Raw genomic sequence first — 22,727 nt, 5'->3', positions numbered from 1 at the left:
CTACATGCTACGTGATACAGCGCTCTGTACTCAGTCGTCGTCGTCTCCGCCCTTCTTTTTCTTTTTCTTCTTCTCTTTGCGCGCCCTCCGTTTCTCTGCCTTGTCTGCCGCCTCTTGCATTGCAAGGAAATCACGTATAGAGGGTAGAGCAGATGATTCGAAACCCTTGAGCCGCCCCCCTTCCTCTTCTTCCTCGACCTTCTCTTCTGGCGGAGACTTGGGCACGGACGCATGCATAGCCGGAGGCGGTGTAGGTTCGTGCTCGGCGTCGCCGAACCACCCTCCTCTGACAGGTTGCGCCGGACGGGACAGTTCTTCAGGGGGTTTCGAAGTTAAATCGGCGGAGTGAGTTGTAACGTCGCCATTGCCTTCACTATCCTCGTCATCATCGGGAATACCCTGATAGTCGCCGGCGCCAGCGAAGATGTCGAAATCCTCGTCAAGTGGCTCTGGCTCTGGTTCCTGGGGCAACTTGGGCCTTTCTTCTGCGCTCGGAGGTTTGTCCGCTGCGGGTGCCTGCGATTCACCGACCGCATCTGGTTCTTGTCCAGTCTGCTTGGAGTCCATATCGACTTTCCGTCTTTTCTTCTTTTCTCCATTTTTGTCGCTTTTTACTTTTCTCTTTTTCGGCTTCTCCTCTTGTCCGATGGGCTTGAACCCTATTGGTTTAAACTTGCCCGACTGTTTGGCTGCCTCAAGAGCCAATCTCTCTTCTTCAATCGTTTTGACGCTGGAACTTGCGGGTGGTTGATCTGTTTGACCATTCTGTCGCTTGGCTTTGAAGTTCGCGGATGATCTCCTCCCGTGTTCGCTTCTTTGACTCGGTCACTGGTTCTGTCACTTGGCCGGTGGCCTCTACAAAAGCCTGTTCCAGTACATCGTCCTCCTCGGTGGATGCTGCTGCTCGGGCTTTATTTTGCTCCAGAAGAGACACATCCAAGCCTTTCACCAGTATAGTGTGCTGGCTATCTCCCCCCAAGTATTTACGTTGCTCTTCGATCTAGGTATCGATGAGGACACGAACAGAACAGGATTTTCGTAGTGACCTTACAACGTCTTTCCCCTCACGCGAGGCCCGCTTTTCGAAGTCTTCTAATATGGCTTCGGCCTGAGATGACCATCGCCATTCAAGTCAACAGTAAGACGCGAAACATCTCGAGACGTACTTCAGCGTAATCATTCGAAACGCCGGCTCGCCTCTCCGACGCGCGGTCTCGGTATTTCTGGTCCTGCCTTCTTCACCTTCCTGGGCTTGAAAGCTGGTTCTGATGGTTTCGCGGACACGCTGAAGGATAATTTACAATTGGTTTGAGAATGACGTGCATGCAAGAAAGAATCGTACGCCTTCTTGTTTGGCCTGTCTGCAGCAATGGGGGTTGATTGCTTGGGAGTACTTGGCGAACCGTGAAGCAAACGCCTGAAAGCATCCTATATCATTGTGGTCACTGAACACGAAGTTGGGCTACTGGCATATGTGACGGACCTGGTCCATGCTTGTTGGTTCGGCGATACAGAAAGACGGTGTTGCCGAATTTGGGTCGCCGGTCGAGTGATTAGGTTTGGCCGTTTGCCTCCACTACACTTTTAGAGTTGAAGAACTCGGAGTCGATGATCGAACGAACACCTAGTGTGATAGTCTAGTAAGGATGACAGCACTGAAAAAAAAAATAGTACGCTGTATTCTTACTATTTAGTCGCTGACTTGCGAGAACGTACTCAGTGGTGTAGACACAGTGAACAGTTGCTTGAAGCTTTGTCGGAATTTTAGTCTGTAGTCTTACTCCCAACTGCGCCAGCATAAAAAGAATCTATTTATTCAGAATTATTTCCACAACGCAGGTGGGGACCGAGGTTGTTGCGACTAGTTCTTACCCCATGAGCGTCTTTTTTCGTGTCTTGAATTCCTCGAGTCGTGGCAGTAAGCTTTTTGGTTTCATTTCCAAACTATCTCACACCAGGACTTTGATGTCTCCTACTCCCTGGATCCCGAACCAGTATCCGACAGCTCGACGCTCCGATCGTGTCGATGTATATAAAAGCGAAGCAAACGGACAAGTTCGCGTCCCCGATCCCTACCAGTGGCTAGAAGATCAGTCGGAGGAGACCGATAAATGGACAACCGATCAAGATGAGTTTACTCGGGCGTACTTGAACAGGAATCAATATCGCGCCGCGTTAGAGAAGGAGATCAGAACCAATACCGACTACGAAAAGGTACAACGTTGGATTCAAAGAGCACTAGGCGTAAATCTGACGAAAATTAAATGTACAGTTCACTGCACCATCGTTCAAATTCGATAGGCGATGGTACTGGTTCTACAACAGTGGCCTACAGGCTCAGCCAGGTATGCGTTCTGGCCTCTCCGAATTCTCACGAGATCATCGATACCTTGGGTTGTAGTCCTTTATCGCTCCAAGAGTGAGGCACTTCCTGACTTTTCCAAGGGTGGTCCAGGAGGAGAAGTATTCTTCGATGTACGTCCCTTATTTGTGGCACTCTGCCTGATGTTAACTGTGCTTCTCTATCTCCCAGCCTAACTTGCTATCCGATGATGGGACAGCGGCCATAGCCACGTCTGCGTTCTCCCGCTCAGGTGAATACTACGCGTATGGCATATCTTTGTCGGCAAGTTTCCCCTTTAATGGAACTTCTCGCGATCTCATAACCAAGCTACCACTTTTCAGGGCAGCGATTTCTGCACGATCTATGTCCGCCGCACCAGTGATCCTCTGGCGTCTGCAGATGGGAAACGCGATGATCATCATGCGAAACGATTGTCGGAGGAAATCCGATTTGTCAAATTCTCTGCTATCTCTTGGATGCATGACTCGAAGGGATTTTTCTACCAGGTGGAATGAATTATCTCGGAAATCATTATGGTGACGGCTTGCTGACTGCCACGTTCCGCTTTCTATATGGCATTCTCTTTCCGATTTAGCGCTTTCCCGACCGTGAGTCTCATGGTCTCACTCCAGAGGATAAAGCGGGGATCGAGACCATCGACGATAAGAATGCAATGGTCTACTACCATAAAGTCGGGACCCCACAATGTAAGTGTCCGGCTCTGCAAGCCCCTTGCCTTACAATGGGCCGATGATTTAATGCCTACCAGCCGAGGACATTCTAATCATGAAAGATGCCGAACACCCGGAGTGGATGTGGGAGGCTTCCGTGTCTGAACTGGATGGGCGCTACCTTTACATGAGTGTCGTGAGGGATACTGCCAGAGTATGTTCTCCATATAGTTCATGCTACTGTGATCCTCATACTTGAGGCGACGCAGAAAAATCTGCTATGGGTTTGTGACCTTCAGGAGAGTGCAATCGGTCCAAACATGAAATGGGAGAAGTTGATCGACAACTTTGATGCTGAATATCGAGTGTAAGATCGTGGCGTCCCTGTTTGACCCATCTGACAAACTATCATATCAGAATTGCGAACAACGGGACGAAATTGTACATTCTTACCAACGAGAATGCACCTCGGTACAAAGTCATCACCGTCGATCTGGCAGATCCGAAGCGCCAGCGCAAAGACCTAATTCCAGAACAAAAGGATTCTTTCCTCGATGACGTGACAGCCGTGGGCAAGGACCACTTCGCCGTCGTTTACAAGCGCAACGTTAGTCTGACATGATTTCGTGTCTTTCATAAGCATGAGATGGGAGGCTAACAACCACACGCGCTGGCAGGTCATCGATGAGATATATGTCTACTCCCTGGATGGACAGCGCCTTGCCCGACTTGCCCCCGACTTTGTAGGCGCCGCCGAGGTTAGCGGTCGTCGCTCGCAAAGCGATTTCTTTGTCACCCTTACCGGATTCACCAATCCTGGTATTATCGGTCGGTACAACCTGAGTGAACTGGACGACGGAAAGAAATGGAGTGTATACCGAACGACGCATGTGAAGGGGTTGAAAGCAGAGGAGTTCACCGCCGAACAGGTTTGGTACGAGAGTAAGGATGGCACTCGGATCCCAATGTTCATCGTAAGGCATGAGAGCACCAAAAGGGACGGGACTGCTCCGGCCATCCAATACGGTGAGTTTGCGGTTGGATTTACCGGGATGCCGTGACCAGATTTTGGCTCAATGCACTTGGCTACGACAGGTTATGGAGGTTTCAGCATATCCATAAACCCTTCTTTCAGTCCAGCGATTCTGACTTTCCTCAAGTCATATGGAGCTGTATTTGCACTGCCAAACATCCGTGGAGGAGGGGAGTTCGGTGAGGAGTGGCACGAAGCGGGTATCCGAGAAAAGAAGGTAAGGGCCTGCTAGCGGATTTAGTATTACCGGCTTATCTGATATCAATGCAGATCAACGTGTTCAACGACTTCATCGCGGCTACGTGAGTTCGTCAAGTTTGATATCCTGTCACCGCTTAACACTCTTCCATATTAGTGTACCATATCATCAAAACCAAAATAGCTGCCCCGGGAAAGGTTGCCATTAACGGCGGCTCTAATGGAGGTATGTCTCATTCGTTTCATACCGTCGAGGGTGATCCGATCATCCCTTTCATAGGTCTTCTCGTCGCCGCGTGCGTAAATATTGCACCGGAAGGCACCTTCGGAGCAGCGGTTGCCGAGGTCGGTGTCTTGGATATGTTGAAGGTGTGTGTCGCCTCCCTTGCGTCTCCCTCTGCTACTGACGTTGGTTGTCGGCGCTTAGTTTGCAGACTTCACCATCGGTCAGTCCAATGTCCATGTGTACCAATCTAGAGTTAACTATTCACTCACCTAAACCTTGTAGGCAAGGCGTGGGTATCTGACTACGGTAACCCACACGACCCCCACGACTTTGACTTCATATATCCTATTTCTCCGCTACACAATGTGTCGACAGACAAGGTGTTGCCGCCGTTACTACTGATGACGGCCGATCGTCAGTACAGCAGCTATCTACCACTGACACCAGCAACTGACAACTGTCTACATGTAGATGACGACCGAGTTGTCCCTCTGCATTCATTCAAGCACGCAGCCACACTCCAGCATACGTTACCTCAAAACCCTCACCCCCTTCTTATTAGAATCGACAAGAAAGCTGGACACGGGGCCGGTAAGGGTACTGAGAAACGGTATGTCATCTCTCGTTCGTGTGGAGCGTCAAGATGGCAGTACTGATCCCATGCGCAGGATCCAGGACGCAGCAGACAGATGGGGCTTCGTGGCCCAGTCTATGGGTCTGAAATGGCAGGGGTCTTGATATACCCTCCGAAGTTTTTGGTAACTTGGACGAAGTCGCATAAGGAAAGAGTTCAATTAGACCAAGGACGTTCCTCATCAAATGGACATTTCGGGTACTATCATTGTTACCACGCAACTGATCAATACAACTATGTACACGCAGACTTAAGTTCGACATCGTATGAGCGGTCCGTGGTGGATTTGGTGTCCAAGCAGGTCTGGCCTCCACGTACGTGTGGAGGAGACAACTCACGAACTGTTGGTGCGAGAGAGAGGGAGGATCTCCGTTTTCAGGACGCGGGTGCCTTTCTGTCTTGGAACAGGTGCTGTATGAATATAACAAAGTTTAAACTAATCGCATTTTGCAGGACGAAGCACTATAGGAACGACGAACCGTTCGCATTTTGGGTAACATAAAATCGCCGCAATACCATGATAGCCTCTTCGCGAAGATAACCACCGATGGCATCGTAGGCCGGGTGTATAGGGTGCTCCGAACTGCGGGGGACAGGAGGAAGAAAATCAGGAGAAAAGAGAGAAAGGGAAGAGATTACCGACGGCGCATTTACTCCCAAGACACTTCCACATCCCCCGAATTTGTCGTTTTCGCAGCCGTAGAATACTTGCTTGATCCCAAGTTGTCGGAGAGCCGAAGCACACATGATGCAGGGTTCTACTGTCACATAGAGAGTGGTGTCAGAGAGGGGATACCGGTCGCCGCCGTCATTGTTGGCGAGAATAAGATCGATAGCCTCAAGCTCGGCGTGTCTCGACGCCTGGATATGAACGTGGGGCTGAGTGGGAGAGGACAAAGAAGACCAGCAGGAAGTCCCTTCTTACATTGCGAAGTTCATTAGTCCTATTTCGCGCTTTTGCGATGGCCCCGCCGTTGCGCACGAAGATGCACCCTACAGGGACCTCTCCCGCTGCAAGTGCCTCCTCTGCCTGTATATAATATGTTTTCAGCACCGCTGTAGTGCACGACGGACTGTCGGCGGACACACCATGGTCATCGCCATGCGCATCCAGTTGAGATGGACGGAATCTGCGTCAGAATGACTTGAGTCGAGGACCAGATGCTCATCATCAGCCATGATATTATGAGGAACCATGAATGTCTGCGACAATCGATGGTGACCTTGAACAGCACCCAAATTCAAATGCCAACGCTCGCCATCATCATAACTGATACACATCAAACACTATACTCTCTGAGGGTTCTTCAATTAGCGTCATCACGGGTAGCAGTACTTATACGGGGCTGTTCCATTTGGGCATAGCCATGACTGACTCCCGTTAAAGTCCCACTCCTCATCTCCACATACTAACCATTATCTTCACATTTCTATTAGTACGAAATGGCCCTCGAGCCACGGCCTGCCTCCGTGTACGCAGCTAGTAGCGTCGGCGAGTCCGGCGCTTTGGAAACTAACAAAGGCACATTCTATGTCTCCAAGCCATTCCGTTCAAAATCTTCCAAAAAGCTGCGCGCTATCGTCACCTTCGAGCCCCGCAAGTCCCATTTTGACACAACTAACGAGCGGTCGGGGACGAACGAATTTCGCGTGAGTGTGTCTCGCTGTTGCGATCGTTGAGCAAGGCCAACCGTTTTTGGTTTTCACACATCTGTGATCACATATGACAACAGGGCTTCTTCACGCTCTTCTGGATTTCTTTGTTCCTCTTTACCGTGCAGACGTACGTATCCTCACTGGAGGCGAATGGGTATGCACTCTCGTTTGCATTCGCTACCATGTTCTCCCGCGACGCCATTGTCCTCGCAATATCTGACGCGGTTCTCGTTCTCACGACGGCGCTCTGTGTTCCGTTCGCAAAAGCCGTAACGCGTGGTCGATTAAGATATTACTGGATGGGCGTGGTGCTACAACATATCCTTCAGACTACCGTACTGGTTGCTGCTGTCGTATGGACTTACCATCGGTGCGATCATTTGTTCTGTGCTGTTTTTCTGGCGTTCACTGAGACATACACCACCGGTCATCAGACAATGGCCGTGGGTACAGTCCGGCTTTTTAACTCTGCATTCCTTCGTACGTATTTGTACTTTCTACCTCGATTACCCCCCTCATATAGTCGTTCGCAATGTCACAGGTGATGATCATGAAGATGCATTCGTACATGTCTATTAATGGTTACCTACAAGACGTTTTGGAACGCTCGCAGCACGCATATGAAGAACTCCAAAGTCTTACTGAAGAACAAGTAGTGGGAGGTTGGGAGAGTGCATTGCACGAAGCCGAAGCGAAAGTCAAAGAAGCGTCTAGGAGGAAAGACAATACCGGCGGCGTTGACGCCTATGGAAGCCAGGACCAAGAATCATCAATAGGGACTCCAGAGGCGGAGGCCGTCATCCGCTCTCTTGCAGACCCGAGTACTGCAGATGCCTTACGTCGCAGACTGGTGGCTGTTTCTGAAGGGCGAGATGCTAGCAAACTAGACCGCGGGACGTCTGCAGACATTGCGTTCGATGTCAAGGGAACGAATTCTTCAACATACACCCCTTCACGCCCTGCAACTCCAATTCCTGCACACGGTGTTTCGCGAGGTGTTTCCAGTGTTACCTGTGCCTCGCTATTGATCCACCACCCGAATCTCAGTGTTGCGTCTACTGCCCATAAATTCTTAGACTTGGACTCTGAACTCGTATCGACGGGACCAAAGAAACTACGCTATCCGGATAACGTGACACTTGGTAACTTTATCGAGTATATGCTCGTTCCGACGTTGGTCTACGAGTTAGAATATCCCAGGACTGACCGGTGCGTCTTTCATAATGCGGATGGTGGCAGTCATTTTCTTGCGATTGCCAACGTTGTTATTTGTACAGCATTCGACCCTTGTACGTGTTCGAGAAGACTGCCGCCTTTATGGGTTCCTTTGCACTGCTTTACACGGTCACGGAGAGCTTCATTATTCCCCTCACACCTACCCCTGGCCAGTCATTCTTCCGAAGCTTATTGGATTTAGCGCTTCCGTTCATGATCGCATACCTTTTACTATTCTATATTATATTCGGTGAGTGTTTCATGCAGGCTCGCGTTAGCCTTTTTGTACTCATGGCACACAGAATGCATATGTAATGCTTTTGCGGAATTGTCTCGGCGAGTAGCATTCGTACAGTATTTTTGAGGTGGACTAACCTTGGTATGTCCAGCTTTGCTGATCGGCAGTTTTACGAGGATTGGGTGCGTGCTATTTCAGTATAGTTGTGACCTTAGCTAATGCGAACACTGCAGTGGAACTCTACATCTTGGGACGAGTTCTCTCGTAAATGGAACAAACCTGTGCACACCTTCTTGCTCCGACATGTCTACGCATCCACGCTCGCATCTTACCCCTCCTTATCTCGCACAGGTGCAATGGTGATGACGTTCCTGCTCAGTGCAGCTGCCCATGAGCTAGTAATGGTGATTGTGACCCACAAGATACGGTGCGTGTTGCCGTAGCATCCCTCCCGTTCACACAACTGCCGACCGAAATCTAACTGTATGGTCCCAGGCTCTACCTATTCCTCATGCAACTCGCCCAAATTCCCCTCATTCTAGTCTCTAGGGCACCCGCCATCAAACGCAACAAACTCCTTGGAAATGTGGTATTCTGGCTCGGATTGTATGCAGGGTTCCCACTCTTGTGCGTTGCCTATGTTGCCTATTGATAATGAAGACGCGTTGGTACCCCGGCAGAACGGCCGGTCCTCCTCGTCGCACAGTTACCCCACTCTTTTGTTATCTATGCAAAGTATATCTAATATTTCTTTATAATCAAACCGCATGGATACACGGGCCCAATTTCGTGATTCTCTCTCCACTGTTATCGGTGGCGGATGCTTTATATCTTGGGCGTAGCGCGGGGACAGCATAAGATCCACTATAACATCATTTTCGAGCGCACTGCAATGGCAACGTGCCCATGTGAACTCTCCTAGCAGAGCAATGCTTCCCAGGAGTTTGGAATCACATGTGGCGCGATCAATAGCTCCAGTTAGGTGTGGGCTAGTGTAGGTCACAGGAGCCACCTCCACATCAATGGGCTGCGGTTGGTCCTTATCATCCACCTTGGGAGTGGACCACTTCTCCGGGAAGATAAACGCTAGAGATTTTAAAGCTTCAAGTACTGTTAGCCTGCATCCAGCAAGGTGAATAATAAGTAGATCACATAGCTATAATGGGTTTGGGATGTTCAGAGAACCCTTCAGCGGCAGTTGGGTCAACGTAATTCTCTGGGTCCGGGTACACGCTGGTAAACGTCTACATCAATTGTTGAGCCAGCAGTGAATCATAACTTGGTTCATGAACAAAAAAAAGCACTACTCGGATACGGGGAATCGAACCCCGAGCTGCCGCGTTTCGATCATATATGAGAGGCGGCAATGTTAGCCGTTACACCATATCCGATACGAAGTATACGTTGCGCTGCACAATAAACCATACCTGTTGATTTGCGGTACATCCAAGGCACAGAGGCACAGGAACCTCGCACGGAAAGAACATCCTACCGATCCCCTGAGTTGGGAATTCACGGTTGACGTTGAGAATTGAGTCTGATGACTCACCGGCACCAGTGAAGCTCGGGCATAAGCTGCTTGTTTTGTTCACGCACCGACTCTTGGGGTGGGGGAAGGTTGGAAGCACACACAATTAGGTCATGGTTTTGCGGACTAGCATATTACAGTCGGTAAAGCCTATCAGTAGTAACGCACCCTCAAAGAAGACGCGATTTTTTAACAAAAAAAGTCCACGTTGACGGTTGGAGAAGGGGGATACGGGTGTTACAGCGTGGGAGCAAGGATGGACGGATAATAGCGGGCGCATCGGCGTGGGCGAGTTCTCGGCCATCGGGACTAACGCATATAATAAGTTGTAGGCAGTGTCGTGTGAGACGTCGTTCAGCGGGTCGACGGCTTGCATGGATCCCTGATAATAATATTTGGAGCTCGGGATTCGGTGTTGGGGTGTATCCGTTTTCCACAAACGGAAGAAACAATGATTTGGAACCGAACAAGCCACGCCGCCCAGAGGTTGCCATAATGAATGACGAGGAAGGGGAAGACATATATAAAGTCTCGCCTGGTGCATTTCATCCCAATACACACACACCCGTAGAGCGAGCCCACAGTGCGTGCTAACCACGTTGGCGCTAGCCTATCTGCCTCATATCACCCGCATCCATTGCATCGTGCCAGCGCTCGGCTCTCCTAGTACAAAAGGATACCCTCCTCGCTGCAACGTGTTCAAACTTGGGTTCACCGCAACTGCCATCTTCACCCCCGCAATTTGGTTCGTCTGTCGTTCTTCTTATACCTCCCATCTTGTTCACAGAACTACCACAGACACCCCACATACCGATCTTTCCGTTAGGTTCTCCCTTCTGCCCTCGCCATGACAGTAAAGGAGCAAGTCAAAGAGATCATTCATGACATCAAACATCACTTCTCCCACCATAAACATCATCGTGACGAAAGTAGCACATCCTCGCATACTCTCGTCTCCGATGACTCTTCCCACACTGCCCACTCGGGTGGACACTCTCGCCCCGGAACCCCAGAGCGTGGTGAGTTAAGCTCACATCTCGGAACTCCCGAACATGGGGACTTCGTTCCCACCACTCCAGAGCGCAAACGCGTTCTGTCTGTGTCGTCTCATAAGCACAACGTATTTCTCAAGTTGAGACGCAGAAAGAGCTCCAATCTCTCCATCGACCCACGCTCCAAGACTCCCGAGCGTGAAGTCTTTCCTAACGGTTCCCAGCCGGGCACGCCCGAACACTCGGTTACGTCCTCAAATCCTGGTACCCCTGAATCGTCCTCGTTCAACCATGGAAGTGCTCGGCAGCGTGTTCCCTCTACGCCTACGCGAAAGCCTAACGTCTTGCACAAGTTTAGGCGAGGAAGCTCCCATTTCAAGTCCAGCTCGGAGCCCCATGCGCCTGAGAAGGGCGAGATACCGGTTATCCATCATCACAGCAGCATGAGCAAGTTGCGCGAGCATTTGGGGTCTCATGCCCCTGAGACGACCGAGTTACCAGCTATTCATCATCACAGCAGCCTAAGCAAGTTACGCGATGGCCAGGATGTGTTCCAGTCCGACGCTGAGGCCGATCGGGAAGTTGCGGAGACCGCCACGGCAAAGGACGGCGAGAGCACACACGGCCCGTTGCCGATCATCATCACCAGTCCGCCAATGGAGGAAAAGACAGAGTCCTACGGTGGCTACACTGCATCCGTCCATGTATGAGGGCGGTGTGGATATCATCGATCGCCCCAGTGTCCAGTTGGAATGCGAGCCAGTACCTGAGGCAGAGGAGGAAGTGGCCAGCGAAGATACAGGCAGTTTCGTGGAGGTCGACCGCGTACAAACTCAGACGAACTTGGACACGGAGCAGAATCAGACGGACTTGGACATGGAGCCGACTGAGACAAACGTGAACGTCGGGCAGACTCAGGCAGACTCGGACACTGTGCAGACTCAGACGGACTTGGACGTCGGGCAGACTCAGGCAGACTTGGATGTCGAACAGACGCGAACAGACTTGGACGTTGAGCAGACTTGGGCAGACTCCGACATCGAGCAGGGCCTGACAGACTTGGACGGCGAGCAGACTCGGACAGACTTAAACGTCGGGCAGACTCAGGCAGATTCGGACACCGTGCAGACTCAGACAGACTTGAAGGTCGAGGAGACTCAGGCAGACTCGGACATCGAGCAGAGTCAGACAGACTTGGTCGTCGAGCAGACTCGGTCAGACTTAAACGTCGAGCAGGGTCAGGTAGACTTGGATGTTGAGCAGGGTCAGGCAGACTTGGATGTCGGACAGATGCGGACAGACTTGGACGTCGAGCAGGGTCAGGCAGACTTGGATGTCGAACAGACGCGGACAGAGTTGGACGTCGAGCAAGCTCAGACAGACCTGGCTGTCGAGCAGATACAGACAGAGTTGGGCGTCGAGCAGGGTCAGGCGGACTTGAACATCGGGCAGGATCAGGCCGAGGCAGAAACGCAGACTTCAGCGGAGCCAGCTTCCGAGGGTCCAGTCGTTGCCCCTATTTCCTAGAAAGTGTGCGACTCTTCTTCCGCTTCTGACCCTGTGGCAATTATCGACTCCGCTTTGAACCCCGACGGCAATGACCGGAAGAGCGTGGAAGTTCCCCGCGCTGATCCAGTGACAGTCGATCCACCTGTGCTCGCTGTCATCGACAGGCGATCAAGACATCGCAACCGAAGAGGTCAAGGAACCAATTGGGTCAGAAATGTTCACAACGAAAGACTGACCACGAGGCTGAAGTTCAAGCACAATCCACCGTCGATACCTCCCTGAGCGAGGAGACCACGCTGGCTCAGTCGGTCCCTTCTCTTCCAGAACCAGTCAATCCCCATGTTTCATCAACACATCCGACACCATCCGCATCGGCTTCGATACCAAGCAGTTCACCCTACCTCCCTCGTCTGACGGCTCCTACTATGTTCCTCCCAATCCCAAATGTACGCGTCGTTTTTCCATTCTGGAGTCTTTTGGGGTGGCTGGCTCCGTGGCGGGTGTTCTCTTTCTTCCGCTCTCTGTTTTCCCGGTCTTCATCAGAAGACGCGTCGCATTCGTTGTCATCTGCCTCGTTGGAACTAGCCTCCTCCCATTATCATCCCCAATTTTACCTCACGTTCCCCTCACCCTTTTTGTCTGCATCCCCATTATTTACGGGGAGCCCGAAGTCGCACGACTCGCGCTCCAGCCTGCCGCGGTGAAGGACGTCACCGTTTGCCCCCAGCCACCTGCCCCCGTTACTCTATGTTCATAGCTGATGCTAATGCTGGACTGGTTCCTAGACCGATCCTTTGAGTCCATTGCTCACCAAACATGTCCCTCCGGAACAAAGGCCGCGAAGGGATGTGACTGGAGAGTGGACTGGCAGAGAGATGCACGAGATGGTTGTGAGTTTCATTCTCAGCCTGTTGCTCGCTCTTATTATTTGTTGGTACTTCTGAGTTTTTTCCCTCTTTCCCTTTTTTTCTTTCCATCCCGCGTGCCTGCGCTCGCTAATATCTTTTTCCCGTCGTTTTCTTGCTTTCTTTTTCTATGTTGTACGAGTACCTCGATCGCAAAGGTGGTCCTTGTATTCCTGTGTAGCGATCTCGCAAACCCTAAAAATATATGAGCAACATAGACCTGACTGCCATTCGATGCCAATATCGCTGCAATCTTTGAAACTACCAACCCCACGTCTCCCTCTCTTCCAGTGTCGCGTCAATGTCGGAGAAACGGCAGGTGCTGATGTGCGGTCCCACTTATAGATGTCAAATTCGTGGCGAGCACTGGCGAGAATGGCACGAGGACCTCATTGTGGTCAGTGACCCCGAGGACCTATCTCGTATTCTAGATGTGAGTGTTTGCATGTTTCTTTTCTGAGATTCTCCGAATACCGTGCACGCCCCGCGCTGCATGACCCTCCATCTACGCCTTGAGGAAGAGGAACTAAGCAATTGCCTTCTGTCCAGCTCTGGTCCCTCCGCCTATCTGCCCTGGCTCGTCTCCGTCTCACTAACCAGGCCTCTGCGGAATGCACCAACCTCTTCGCCGTCTTGAATGCGATCCCACCCACTGCATCTACAGCGAGCTTAGCATCTGGCGCAGTGGCCCTCCATAGCGCTACAGTATCTGCCACTCCCAAATCGCCCGCGGCGACTTTACGGCCACAGTCCCCTGCTACGGTCATGCAGCAGGCCGGGCTTTCCCTTTCCGCGCCAGTCGACGCCTACACAGCGTCTCTCTCCCCTTCCAGGTGTGGCGCATGCTCAACCGCAGTCACAGACTCGAGCACTCGCGACACGTTTGAGTGCGCTGTCTGCGTACCCGTTTGAACTATCGGTCTTGCGGGCGCGAGTCCATTATTGGGCGGGAGACGTAAGGGGATATATCGACGCGCTTGCTGGGCTGTTGGCGGGGTGTAAGGCAAAGGCGAGGGCTGAGGGTAAGATCGTGCGGGATTTGACGGGGGCGAAGGCACCGAAGCAGAAGGAGGGTGAGCCTAAGGGAGCTGTCGAGCCGGGTGCGGATAGGGATAATCAAAAGGAAGGATGTGAGGATGAGGATGGGGACGGTGACGATGATGATGACGACGACGACGACGACGAAGACGAAGACACGGAGACCGATGATCAGTCAGAGGAGGGAGAAAATTCTGAGAAGGAAAATAACCAGGAAGGAGACGAAGAACAAAGATCGGACGAGCAGCATAAAGCAGAAGCAGAAGACAACGCTGATGCTGACGAGGAGGAGGATGAGTCAGACGGCGCACTCGCCACCGCAGAGGCCAACTTCTCAATGTGGCTCGAACGTTCCGCCCGCGTATGCCTTATGATCGCGAGCCAGCTAGTCGAGATAAAGGATTATCATGCCGCGATAACACTCCTCACGCCGCTGTGCACGCAACAGCTTTCCCCAGGTACCGGCGCCGCACCAACACCTGTGCCGTCGCCTGCTATCCATTCTGCTGTTGCTCGTATCTATCTTCTCTCTGGAAATATCCCGAAAGCAACGGAGCATTTCAAGATCGTCGCCTCGTGCGCGGACGCCGAGCCTGGCACCGTCGCGATGAATACGGCCCTCTTGTGTTCTGCTAGTGGAGATTGGCCTCGTGCAGAGGCAGCGCTAAGGGGGGTGCTAGAGCAGGATCCTCGGAATTACACTGTAAAGTCACATCGGATTTCAGACTCGCATACAAATGATGACGCTGCCCGTCTGTAGGCGATGAACAATCTCGCTGTGACTTTGCTCGCGCAAGGAAGGGTCAGGGATGTAAGTCACCGCATTTTGCTATGACGCTGTTCGCATCCAACCGGTGTGGTTCACCACCCATTTTCAGGGCATCGGACTCCTTGAATCGGCTATACATGCGTCCCCCGCGTCTGTGCTCTCTGCGGAGCCTTTCATCTTCAACCTTTGTAAGTTTTGCTCGTCGTAGTTGCTTTTTGAGATACTTTCGTGGCTAATTGAGCTTTCCTCCAGCAACTCTGTACGAGCTTCGTTCTTCTACCGCTATTGACAAAAAACGGGAGTTGTTAGTAGAGGTTGCGAGGTGGAGTGGGGACGGGCTTAGGGCAACGTGCTTGAAGATGCCCTCCACTTGACTTGCTGATTGTTCAAAGTGCGCTCATTGTAGATCAGAAATATCTCATAACTTGTTTTTCTTTTCTGTCTTGATTGTGACGCAACAATAGCATGCGGTTGTAAGATTTATAGTAGATCTGCATTTACTAACATATAAGGTAGATTCTCATAGCTATGATGGAGAAGCACAAAAAGAGAAGAGAAGAGCAAGAAAACCGATGAACAACGGAACAAACTGTGCGGCACATTGTGGTTGTGGTATATATGCATTACAAATTGAGGGCAAGGCAAAAATGATGACTGGCAGCGCAGACATAGACACTAGACACATGGGTAGTTAAGATGGTATGTGAACGGGTAAAATGGTTCTTGTAAACTCCGAAAAGGAAAAAAAGAAAAAAGAAAACATTAAGACTGTTGGAAAATAAACATTTAAAATGGTCATGGATAGCTTCGTGATACATTTTCAGATAACAAAAATTTCTAGTGCGTGCATGGATCGTGAGGTTTCCGCTTGAGCCAGAGTAGGGTGCTAACGTTTGGATACGGCGCTCTACAAGCCAGCTTGCCGGTTAAGCATGTAGAGCTGCAGGTCTTGCCAACCACCGCCAACCCGACACATGACCTTCTTCGTGGTCGTCTCTCCACTCGTTCTACTACCGGAACGCGTCAGAGTCGTAAGGCGGCACGTAACAACTTTCCTTGCTAACGAATTCGAGAACGCGTACGATGCTCTGATTTCTTCCCCTTCCTTGGGGATTTTCTTCAGAGGCGGGTCAACTCGCTCAATAAGGAGCCCGTGAGGGATAGAGTTCACGATCGCTGCCACCTCAGCATCGAGCGGGTCCTTCGGGTTCGATGGAACATATATATTCATGGGCTGATGGGAGTCGAGACTTGGAGTGTGCGCGCCTGCACGCGAGCCGGGTCGAGATGGCGTGCGTGCCGTAGATGAATCGCGATAGCTCGACGGGGGGACCTTCCCGCCCGGCAAGGAAGCGCGTCCGGCAGGTCGTGCCGCTGTGAATACCGGAACTTGCTGTACCCTCGTCTTCAATGCGGACTCCGGTGTTTGTGCCCTGGACAATAGCCCACCGTTCCTGTTTGCGTCTAGGGGACTCTCTGGTCGATAGAATGATAACGTCGACGACGGCCGGGACTCAGAAGAGACGTGAACACTGGGAAGTGGTATTCGGGACCTGCTGGGCGGTCGTGGAGGGTGCAGACGAGATCCGCTTGGTGTACCTGACCGCAGCGTGGCATGCGCGCCGGGCGACGAGGTGGAAAAGGTAAGTGTGGGGGAGAATGCGCGTTGCATTAAGGTGAGTTCTGCTTCGTCGGTGTCGTCGTCATCGCCGTGTTGCCGTGCAGATACTGAACGCCCGTGTAAAGAAAGTGCAGGAACTGGGATTCCACTGGGCGTGCGGGGTCGAGGACGCGGGGTTGTCCCTAAACCTGGAGTCTGTGTGCGAGAAGGAGGTGGGAAAAGGATGGGTAATGGAGGTATGGACGGATTGGATGATGGAGCAGTAGATATAGATGAAGTTACGGGTGACCACGGCCGCGATGAGGCGTTTGAATTGGAGCTACGTGATAGGCTTCTGTGGGATGGTGTAAAAGGTACCAAAGGGGGACGGTCGGAAGAAATAACGGATTTGGCTGTTGGCCGCTTGGATGGAGCGGGCTTGACAGTCGCCACCCCATCTGTCTCGACTTTAGTGGACGCGTTCCAGGGTTGTTTAGTAGATTTCTGCCTTATGGTGACATTGGCATCCAGTGCGTCGGGACGCTTTGAGGCAGGAGAGGATTCAGGTGTGAGGCTCTGGCTGTATTTGTGGCCTTTGTGATCGGGGGTAAGTGGTGTGCCTTTGCTACCGAATACAAAGAGGGATGACCGCTGCCGCCGAATTGTTTTTGCCGGAGGCTCTGAAGGGGTTTGCGATTGTAGTGACTGAGATGATGCTCGCGAAACTGGTAACGAGTCTGGTGGAGTAGCAGGGGACCTGACACTCCCTGTGAGCTTCTTCGCAAGTTTCTTTAAGGGCGACATCGACCTTGACAGAGAACTCGTCGCTGTCGTCCCTCTGCTTGTACGGCTGGACGCCCGACTGCCCTTCAGCGACCCACTAGGTGGAGTGGCTAGGTAGCCATTGGCGGTGGTGTTTCCCGAGCTTGAGCCTGTTTCGCTGAGTGCTTGATCTGCACTGACGAGAATTTTCCGGATAATCTCCATTTCCTTCTCCGTGCGATCCATGCGTTCTCGGAGAAGACGCCATCGCTTCGCAGCTTCCGCATGCCGTCGGAGTGCCTCTCCATTCTTAGTGACCCGATTGCGTACACCGTTGTCCATGATTGCGAGTACCTTTGTTGTTGCAGGCACATAATGTCTGGCGAATGAGTGAGTTTCACAAAAGAGAAGAACATCTGATATAAGACTCACTCCTTCTTGGCGTTGAAAGAACCCAAGAGAGTGTTGAACGTTTCCAGGGTTATGGGCGATTTCTCTGAACGTAGCGAACTACACGATTCTCGAGACGCGCTTTCCCCACCCCGTTTGTACACTTGGCGTATGAAATCCTTGGGAGTCCTTAGGAAATGATATCGTCGAAACGTCAAGGCTAACGCTTACCTGGCATTTATTAACGGCTTTCTCCAGGCTAACCATCATCCCATCTGCTTGTTCGGTGACGGTTCGGAATACGGTGATCCACTTGTCCTCTTTGAGCTCTTGCTGGAGCTCATCGGTCTCCTGTTGGACCATATCCCACTCTTGAAGTAGTGCAGCGTGCTTTCTTAGCACAATGGCACGCTCTGTTGTCTCTTCCAGTCGCTCTCCTCCCGTTGGCCGAAATGGTGCAATCGACTCATTGACAGATTTCAAACCACGGTCGATCGCTTCCAGACGGTCAGTCATGGACATGAGAGCATTGTCGATTTCAGCGGTTACAGCGGCATCTATGCCTCCGTCGGTCTGGGGCTTGTGTCGCAATTCTTGTATCTCTATAGTATTAGGCGGACGTGGGTTCAGTCAACCCAGGAGTTCGATTGAAACATGCCACTGGAAAAAGAAAAACCACACACCGAAGATACGCGTTTGAATGTCCGATAAACTGTAAGATAGTTCGGTGATGTGCGTTAGGATGGCGAGTAATCGGATGTCCCTGACATGTCAGAGTGGCTTTTAAGTAACCGTCCACTTACTGTATCCTCTGATGACGAGGTTGGGTGACTTACTCCTGGCTTTTCCGCTTTCCGTTTAATGGCTTTGGTGCCAATGAATGACTTGCAGTTATCGTTACATTCTCTAGTACAGAGAGAGGACAGGGCAAAGAGGTCACGTAAGGTTCCGAAAGATGTGGGTTCTCTGGAGTCGGACCCTACCTTCGTCTTCTGCCGTCAACGAAATGCTGACCGAGGATGACGACGCAGGCGACGGAGTCCCGAGGGAACTCCTGGGTATAGCAGGAGACGGGGTGAGTGAGTGGTAGTGAGAAAGCGGAGTCGAGTTTGTGCTGGGAGGCGAGAGCAGTGACATGTGTGAGTATTGTGTGTGTTTATGTCGTTCTCGTCGGTGCAGGACCGCTCGATAGGCCTTGAAGGGGAGGATCCGCCGAGGCGACGCCAAAGGTTTGTTGTGTGATCAACGGGTAGCAAGCACGACACAGCCAGAAACCTGGACAGACACGGCGGACCCTCCCGCGGAACTTGACCACTTTGAGAGACACCGAAAAAGCTGAGGAGACTTGCAGCAGACAGGCTGCCAGGTGTTGAACGCGATATGTACACTCGGTCGAGGGAATTACCTGACAACGTTCGAAGATAAAGTGGTGACGACGAGCACGGCAGGCTCCGGCTACACTCGAAAATGACATTCTGTTGTAGTACAGTATTGGGTTATGTACGTATGTACTCGAGCAACGATGGCAACCGCAAACCATAATCCAAACTTTAGGAATCAACGATCGTCAATCCTCTCTTGTTTCCAGCGAATCCACCTCCATAGGATTGACACTCGTCTTTGGTACCTTGATGGTCGGAATAGCGCTTGCATCACCTGTCACACTGTCCGGTAATGGTTGGAACGGAAGATACGTCTCTATGGCATCCCTCTCCTCCTTTTCTCTGGCCCTCGCACGCCAATGCTCTTCCAAACCTTGGCGCGCTTCCTTATCCGCTTCCCGAATCATGGCCACTCGCGTGGACCGCCACCGCACGGGATCCATCGTGTTGTTGAACCCAGGCGTAAGCCCCTCTAACGCCCAAAGTTGACTAGCTTCAACGAGGCCCCCACTTTCGACATCAAGCGCTTTCTCGACGCAAGCTTGAAGTAACGGGTGTTGGAGTAGCCGGGGGTAATACCGACCAGCGATAAGATTTAATGAGATAACTGCCTCGTATCCTGGTGTGAGAACAGGTCTAAACTTGAAACCCTCCGGCGGCGGGGGAAGCGAGAAGGGTGAGGAAAGGATGGGATGAGAAAGTAACTGGTTCGGGCTCTGTGCTTTTGTTTGACCGGGAACCGTAATCGAATCTGTGTGTGAGACGACATCCGACGTCGTTCCCTCCACCGGTACAGCAGGATTCGGATTCGCAAGCTGCGATCCCGAGGGAGCCTCAACGGAAATGCTGCCAGCTACAACGCCATTGGCAGAACTTGCAGGAGTTTCAATCCCACTCGACTGATCTGTGGCTTTTCCCTTCCCCTTGCCATTTTCCTTGCCGCTTCCTGATCCTTCGCCAGTGTCTCCTTCCCAGTCCTCATCTACAAGCTCATACAGCATACCTGTCGCCCTACACTCCTTCCCAGTTGATCCATTCACTTTCGGTACATCCACAACATAAAGTCCTTCGAGGAGCATGAACAGACCCCTCCCTGCTGCGCCCATTATATCTTCGCAATCGCTCGAACCCTCGTCAAGGGTACGAGCGTATTCGATGGCTTTGCGAGACGGTCCAGCAGGTGGTAGTATATTTTCCGCGCCCTGTGGCGCAACTTGTCCGCGAGAAAGCTTAAGCCGCACGAGTTCATCCGTCCAAATGCGCTCTGCGCCCCACCAGAGTCCCTGGAAGCGAGTCTGGGTAATAGTTTGGGTTTGTGCCAAAGTCGGTAGGGTGGGCGCGGGAGGCCCAGCAGCAGAGATCGACTCCGAAAGCGACGCATTATAAGCCATGCTAGCATTCATTACAGCGTGGAGCGACGTGCTGTCATTCTTAAATGCCGGTAAAGGCGGCGGCGGCGTCACCACTTTCGGAGATGGAGGGATAGCAAATTTGTATTCCCAATCGTCCGTTGGTGTCCAGTATCCAGCCAGATTTGCGGCAATCTGAACTGCAAGCGCGAATGGTGCTGCAGCCTCGGCGAATTGTGTCGTGGCTGAGGGCTTGAAGGCGTCCGTGTTGGTGTTCATTTGCTCCAACGGGACACGGTGGATCGCTTGTATCAACTCGTCAGAAGGCGCGTGAGCTTGGTACGGTAGAACCTGGTCGGCACGAATGTTGTACGAGTACGGAATCCCGAGTAATTTTATCTTGTACCACAATGTCTGGACAACTGTCCAAGGGACCTGTTTGTCCTCATCGTTGTATGTGGATTTGGAGGTGGAATTTGAAGATTCGGCGGCAGGCGCCTCGTTAGAGCCATCGGCAGCGTCCGCCATGACAATATCTGCTCCAGCTGCCTTTTCAACGGTTTCATCAGATGACTTTGGTTTGGCTACCGCCTCCGACTTTATTTTTGCCTCTTCTACCAACCCCGGCCAAAACGTGATCGCATCCTTGTCGCCCGTGAGGCCGAGTATAGGGGGGTTTAAAGCGCACCACAATAATTCTCCGTCTCGGAACCAACGCCGTAATTCCATCTCTTCGGCATAGGCTGTTCGAAGATCTGCATTGCGTTCCCTTGACATGTTTTGCTTTGGACCTGCGGGCTGTTTGACGGGACGTGGGGCACGGCGGATTGAAGCATAGGGTTTTCCACGATCCCGCACTTGACGGGCAGATGCAGATGTGGAAGCAGAAGCACCGGGCGCTCGCTGGCCACGAGTTGAAGGAGCACCAGTCAATGGGGTCGACCGTCTTGGCAATAGACCCATCGACGCAGTGATCTCGCGCTGTGGTTTCCTATTGCAGTACTTACAGGAGCAATTAGCCCGATTGAGAGTGGGATCGGTGAGAAGCCAGAGTGCATGAGGGGTGAACTCCGGAACCGAGCGGAAGCGTTTGACGTGGCGGGATCCTGCGAGGGAGGTGGTATGAGGGGTTATATGGTGCAAAGCCAACATGACGCACCCATGAGATATGCATCGTGGCGCGGTCCACTTACTGGACCTTTATTGTGGTCGAACATCTGGTAGCCCTCCGGCCATCCGCGCAAAACATAGCTTGGGCCAACTGTTCAGTATGCCAGGGCATATCAACGCTTCCCCATGTCTGATGATAAAAGCGACCGCACCAGGCTTATTCAGACGAACTGCCAAACTAGCACCAACCTCGCATCTCCACTTGATACAGAGACTTTCATCGAGAGGAACAGGACGCATGAAATTGACATGGCCTTCGCTGTCGACAACGCGTGTTGTGTTTGTTGGCCATTGGTCTGTATCGCCGTCAGATGTCAGGAAATCGATGAACGACGGGTTGGCAGGCAGGACGTGGCCCGTTGATACACCGCGCGCCGACATGGCCAAATGCACCAGGAGAACCAGTGGATTAGTCAGCAATTGTGAACGACTGCCCACGCTGTGCAGGATTTCCCACGGGTGGCTGGCTTCTTTCCTCCATGCCATGAAAATTGTGCACGATTATCTTCCGTCGAGTCTTTGGTTTGCCTAGCACACCGCTTGACCTCGCAGGACACTACGGTGGTGTCTGGGAACCGTGCATGCACTACATATGTGTCATGCATCACAGCCGTACTTATCAACGTCTTGCACAGGGACCAACTGGCATTGGCGTTAAACAACACGGCGAGAGAGAAGTACCAAGTTGTCCCTGCAGAACGTCTACTTGTCCTACTTTCTTACCAAGCTGATGCTTTGATAGGGCCGCACATGAGAGTTTTATTTGAACCGGACAAGGTGACATGCAATTCATGCTTCCTGCTCGTGGAGTCACGATATACAGTATCGTTCGCAAGACAAGCTAATGCTTTTGCCCGCAGATGTCAAGTGTTCGGTGACTCTGACACTAGGAAAATGTTGCGAGATCGTTCACGTCCGGAAGGCAGTAACTCGTGTACTCCCGTTCACCTTCTTTCCTCGTTGGAAGCAGATCGAACACTTGCCATCTACCGAGCGTGTTCAAAAAGTCACTCCAATCGATTGGGCTTTGCCCCGCTATCGCCTGCAACACTAGTGTGGTGTTTGCGCCCGAGTTCTATCGTTAGCTGGACTTGGAATATGTCGTGTACACTGGTCAA

At 51.8% G+C, this 22,727-nt stretch overlaps 8 protein-coding genes and 1 non-coding gene across 9 annotated transcripts; 4 read left to right on the top strand and 5 right to left on the bottom strand.

Annotated features, from left to right (window-relative positions):
- Window positions 1-30: 30 nt before the first annotated feature.
- On the bottom strand, window positions 31-1,808 carry F5J12DRAFT_922088 (RED-like protein N-terminal region-domain-containing protein; the record flags this gene model as incomplete). Its single annotated transcript, XM_051749306.1, is given in 11 exon segments — window positions 31-113; window positions 135-506; window positions 528-552; window positions 574-736; window positions 762-1,000; window positions 1,052-1,108; window positions 1,167-1,223; window positions 1,243-1,285; window positions 1,343-1,428; window positions 1,484-1,624; window positions 1,688-1,808. The coding sequence occupies 10 exon segments, from the start codon at window positions 1,490-1,492 to the stop codon at window positions 31-33; spliced, it is 1,134 nt and encodes a 377-aa protein (XP_051597498.1). The 5' UTR covers window positions 1,493-1,624; window positions 1,688-1,808.
- On the top strand, window positions 1,779-5,563 carry F5J12DRAFT_847528 (prolyl oligopeptidase). The gene is made up of 17 exons (XM_051746388.1): window positions 1,779-2,214; window positions 2,273-2,345; window positions 2,402-2,475; window positions 2,534-2,626; window positions 2,686-2,850; window positions 2,940-3,051; window positions 3,114-3,229; window positions 3,285-3,382; window positions 3,433-3,622; window positions 3,693-4,041; window positions 4,111-4,248; window positions 4,404-4,472; window positions 4,527-4,615; window positions 4,674-4,692; window positions 4,755-4,886; window positions 4,944-5,082; window positions 5,141-5,563. The coding sequence occupies exons 1-17, from the start codon at window positions 1,876-1,878 to the stop codon at window positions 5,208-5,210; spliced, it is 2,265 nt and encodes a 754-aa protein (XP_051597497.1). The 5' UTR covers window positions 1,779-1,875; the 3' UTR covers window positions 5,211-5,563.
- Window positions 5,441-6,285, bottom strand: F5J12DRAFT_771711 (cytidine deaminase-like protein; the record flags this gene model as incomplete). The annotated part of the gene is made up of 5 exons (XM_051742254.1): window positions 5,441-5,517; window positions 5,586-5,689; window positions 5,750-5,967; window positions 6,032-6,136; window positions 6,196-6,285. 5 exons carry the CDS (start codon window positions 6,283-6,285, stop codon window positions 5,441-5,443), a joined length of 594 nt encoding a protein of 197 aa, XP_051597496.1.
- Window positions 6,286-6,549: 264 nt separating this feature from the next.
- On the top strand, window positions 6,550-8,867 carry F5J12DRAFT_724489 (MBOAT, membrane-bound O-acyltransferase family-domain-containing protein; the record flags this gene model as incomplete). The annotated part of the gene is made up of 9 exons (XM_051741540.1): window positions 6,550-6,756; window positions 6,840-7,132; window positions 7,197-7,242; window positions 7,304-7,971; window positions 8,040-8,227; window positions 8,280-8,307; window positions 8,343-8,397; window positions 8,449-8,642; window positions 8,711-8,867. The coding sequence occupies 9 exons, from the start codon at window positions 6,550-6,552 to the stop codon at window positions 8,865-8,867; spliced, it is 1,836 nt and encodes a 611-aa protein (XP_051597495.1).
- A 654-nt stretch (window positions 8,868-9,521) lies between these two features.
- On the bottom strand, window positions 9,522-9,606 carry F5J12DRAFT_t152. Its single transcript has one exon. It is a non-coding gene; the product is annotated as a tRNA-Glu (tRNA).
- Window positions 9,607-10,980: 1,374 nt separating this feature from the next.
- F5J12DRAFT_274501 (uncharacterized protein) lies at window positions 10,981-12,633 on the top strand. Its single transcript, XM_051738694.1, has one exon. It carries the CDS (start codon window positions 11,273-11,275, stop codon window positions 12,260-12,262), a length of 990 nt encoding a protein of 329 aa, XP_051597494.1. The 5' UTR covers window positions 10,981-11,272; the 3' UTR covers window positions 12,263-12,633.
- Window positions 12,634-12,654: 21 nt separating this feature from the next.
- On the top strand, window positions 12,655-15,330 carry F5J12DRAFT_724507 (uncharacterized protein; the record flags this gene model as incomplete). Its single annotated transcript, XM_051741543.1, has 9 exons — window positions 12,655-12,690; window positions 13,030-13,134; window positions 13,495-13,546; window positions 13,673-13,833; window positions 14,012-14,171; window positions 14,511-14,890; window positions 14,948-14,998; window positions 15,066-15,144; window positions 15,209-15,330. Coding segments are annotated over 9 exons (1,146 nt in total), but the record flags the coding sequence as incomplete, so codon positions are not given.
- Window positions 15,331-15,428: 98 nt separating this feature from the next.
- On the bottom strand, window positions 15,429-19,162 carry F5J12DRAFT_847503 (uncharacterized protein). Its single transcript, XM_051746387.1, has 6 exons — window positions 18,692-19,162; window positions 18,545-18,614; window positions 18,392-18,471; window positions 17,940-18,310; window positions 17,751-17,887; window positions 15,429-17,697 (listed from the first exon to the last, which is right to left on the bottom strand). The coding sequence occupies exons 1-6, from the start codon at window positions 18,843-18,845 to the stop codon at window positions 15,864-15,866; spliced, it is 2,646 nt and encodes an 881-aa protein (XP_051597492.1). The 5' UTR covers window positions 18,846-19,162; the 3' UTR covers window positions 15,429-15,863.
- F5J12DRAFT_847501 (uncharacterized protein) lies at window positions 19,163-22,003 on the bottom strand. Its single transcript, XM_051746386.1, has 3 exons — window positions 21,762-22,003; window positions 21,599-21,700; window positions 19,163-21,545 (listed from the first exon to the last, which is right to left on the bottom strand). Exons 1-3 carry the CDS (start codon window positions 21,988-21,990, stop codon window positions 19,276-19,278), a joined length of 2,601 nt encoding a protein of 866 aa, XP_051597491.1. The 5' UTR covers window positions 21,991-22,003; the 3' UTR covers window positions 19,163-19,275.
- Between the last annotated feature and the right edge of the window lie 724 nt (window positions 22,004-22,727).

This window comes from Pisolithus orientalis (genome assembly GCF_024613125.1).
Source record: "Pisolithus orientalis strain OTSU chromosome Unknown F5J12scaffold_28, whole genome shotgun sequence".
NCBI lineage: Eukaryota > Fungi > Basidiomycota > Agaricomycetes > Boletales > Pisolithaceae > Pisolithus > Pisolithus orientalis.
The sequence above is the reverse complement of the archived record's forward strand: the minus strand, read 5'-3'. Positions and strand labels throughout refer to the sequence as shown.